The sequence below is a fragment of the Austrofundulus limnaeus genome, unplaced genomic scaffold (assembly GCF_001266775.1).
Source record: "Austrofundulus limnaeus strain Quisiro unplaced genomic scaffold, Austrofundulus_limnaeus-1.0 Scaffold621, whole genome shotgun sequence".
In the NCBI taxonomy this organism is placed as follows: domain Eukaryota; kingdom Metazoa; phylum Chordata; class Actinopteri; order Cyprinodontiformes; family Rivulidae; genus Austrofundulus; species Austrofundulus limnaeus.
The window spans coordinates 75,750-77,227 of NW_013953023.1; the positions used below are offsets into that span (position 1 = coordinate 75,750).

The 1,478-nt window shown below is 36.7% G+C and overlaps 1 protein-coding gene across 1 annotated transcript in view; it reads right to left on the reverse strand.

Annotated features, from left to right (window-relative positions):
* The window catches only part of gtpbp2b (GTP binding protein 2b), a 28,369-nt gene that overhangs the window by 24,682 nt on the left and 2,209 nt on the right, over nucleotides 1–1,478 (reverse strand). The window contains exon 2 of the mRNA XM_014027184.1: nucleotides 698–724. Within this exon, the coding sequence (XP_013882638.1) occupies nucleotides 698–724 (27 nt within the window). The remainder of the gene's footprint in view (nucleotides 1–697; nucleotides 725–1,478) is intronic.

Here is a 1,478-nt window from a genome sequence, read left to right on the forward strand (position 1 = left end):
CCCTGAGAAGGCAGCTGGCTAACTTTAGCAAAACTTCCCCGTTGTCAGGGAAACTGTAAACATCCGGTAACCACGGGCAGAAAGCGGCTTCCTGTGATGATCCGATCAAAGCTGAAACAGCCTTTAGGAGACCCAGGACCAAAACTGCCTGATAGAGGGACAAAAACTGTGCAACATACTCAAAGTCCAACGTTTTCTGTGCTGTACTTTGACTTTAGTGAACAAAAAACTCTCCTTAAGCACTTTCTGAGCTGATGAACGACAGTTCACACAACCATCCTCTAGATATCAGTAATCCGTGCGCATGAATTGCAGAAACCGTGAGCACAGTTTAGTAATCCGTTCGCTCAGTTTAGCAATCCGTGAGCACGGATTTCCAGCGGCTGTTTTTTTTCCTCCCACTGACCCCCGGCGGGCTCCGTACAAATGGAATTTGTTTAAGGACCTTTTATTTAGTCACTTTCTATATGCTGGTACCTGTTATGCTATTTGAAAAATTAGACTCTTCTCTTTATTTAGGCACTACAAACAAAACAGAATAACATTTGTAATTGACAATCTGTGCGTTGATAGAAAACTGCCAGGAGCTTTTTAGTTTATACTGACATGTAAAAGCCTTAATCAACTCCAAAGTATACACGTGCTATATAAGTTCTGTCCCTTTATCATTTAATACAGCAATCGAAGAGTTACCTACCTTATATTCAATGTTTCCTTCTTCAGCCTAGAAAATAAAAAAACAAAAGATGAATGAGATCTGATAGTAAACTCTTGAAAAATCAGTACAAAGCACATTAACAGACTAAATGCCTAACGTTCCTTGAATAAATGCRTATCGCCCACCCACTCTCATGCCCAAATAGTAAACTAAAAACATTTTGTGTTGAAAAAAGATGGAGCTGTTGCCCTTTTGATCAAACCTTGAACATTACAAGCATGGTCTTAAAATGATGTAACCCTACTGCCACCTGAAATTTTAATACTTGTATAATTGACTGAGTTGCAAACATTTTTGTGCTTAATTAGGAATAAATTATTCTCTAAGWTGGGCATCTTCTGGCAGGTAAATTATGCACAAGTTTATGAACATTACATGTAAGTTACTCACGTGCCAAAAACAAGCTGGGCAATTGTAAAGCGTACAAGAAACTTATTTATAACATATGAAAAACTTCATTCTAACATACTTCAACTTATGTCAGATGTGTCTGAAGGAAATTTTGTAACTGATTAATTGAATGTTTGATGCAGTATTGTGTATTTATACTTTCTGATCATTGCAGTCGTACAGTTTAAGACAGAGAATGGGTTGGTGTGTCTGTAGCCTGAACAAAAACGGGTTATGTTCTGGCGTTAAAATATTTAGTTTTGAGCTAAATATTCAGCTTGAAACTTAAATATTTAGTTAGCTACCTAAATATGTAGGTTGAAACTTAAATATTTAGCTAGCCACCTAAATATTTTACTTAAATATTTAG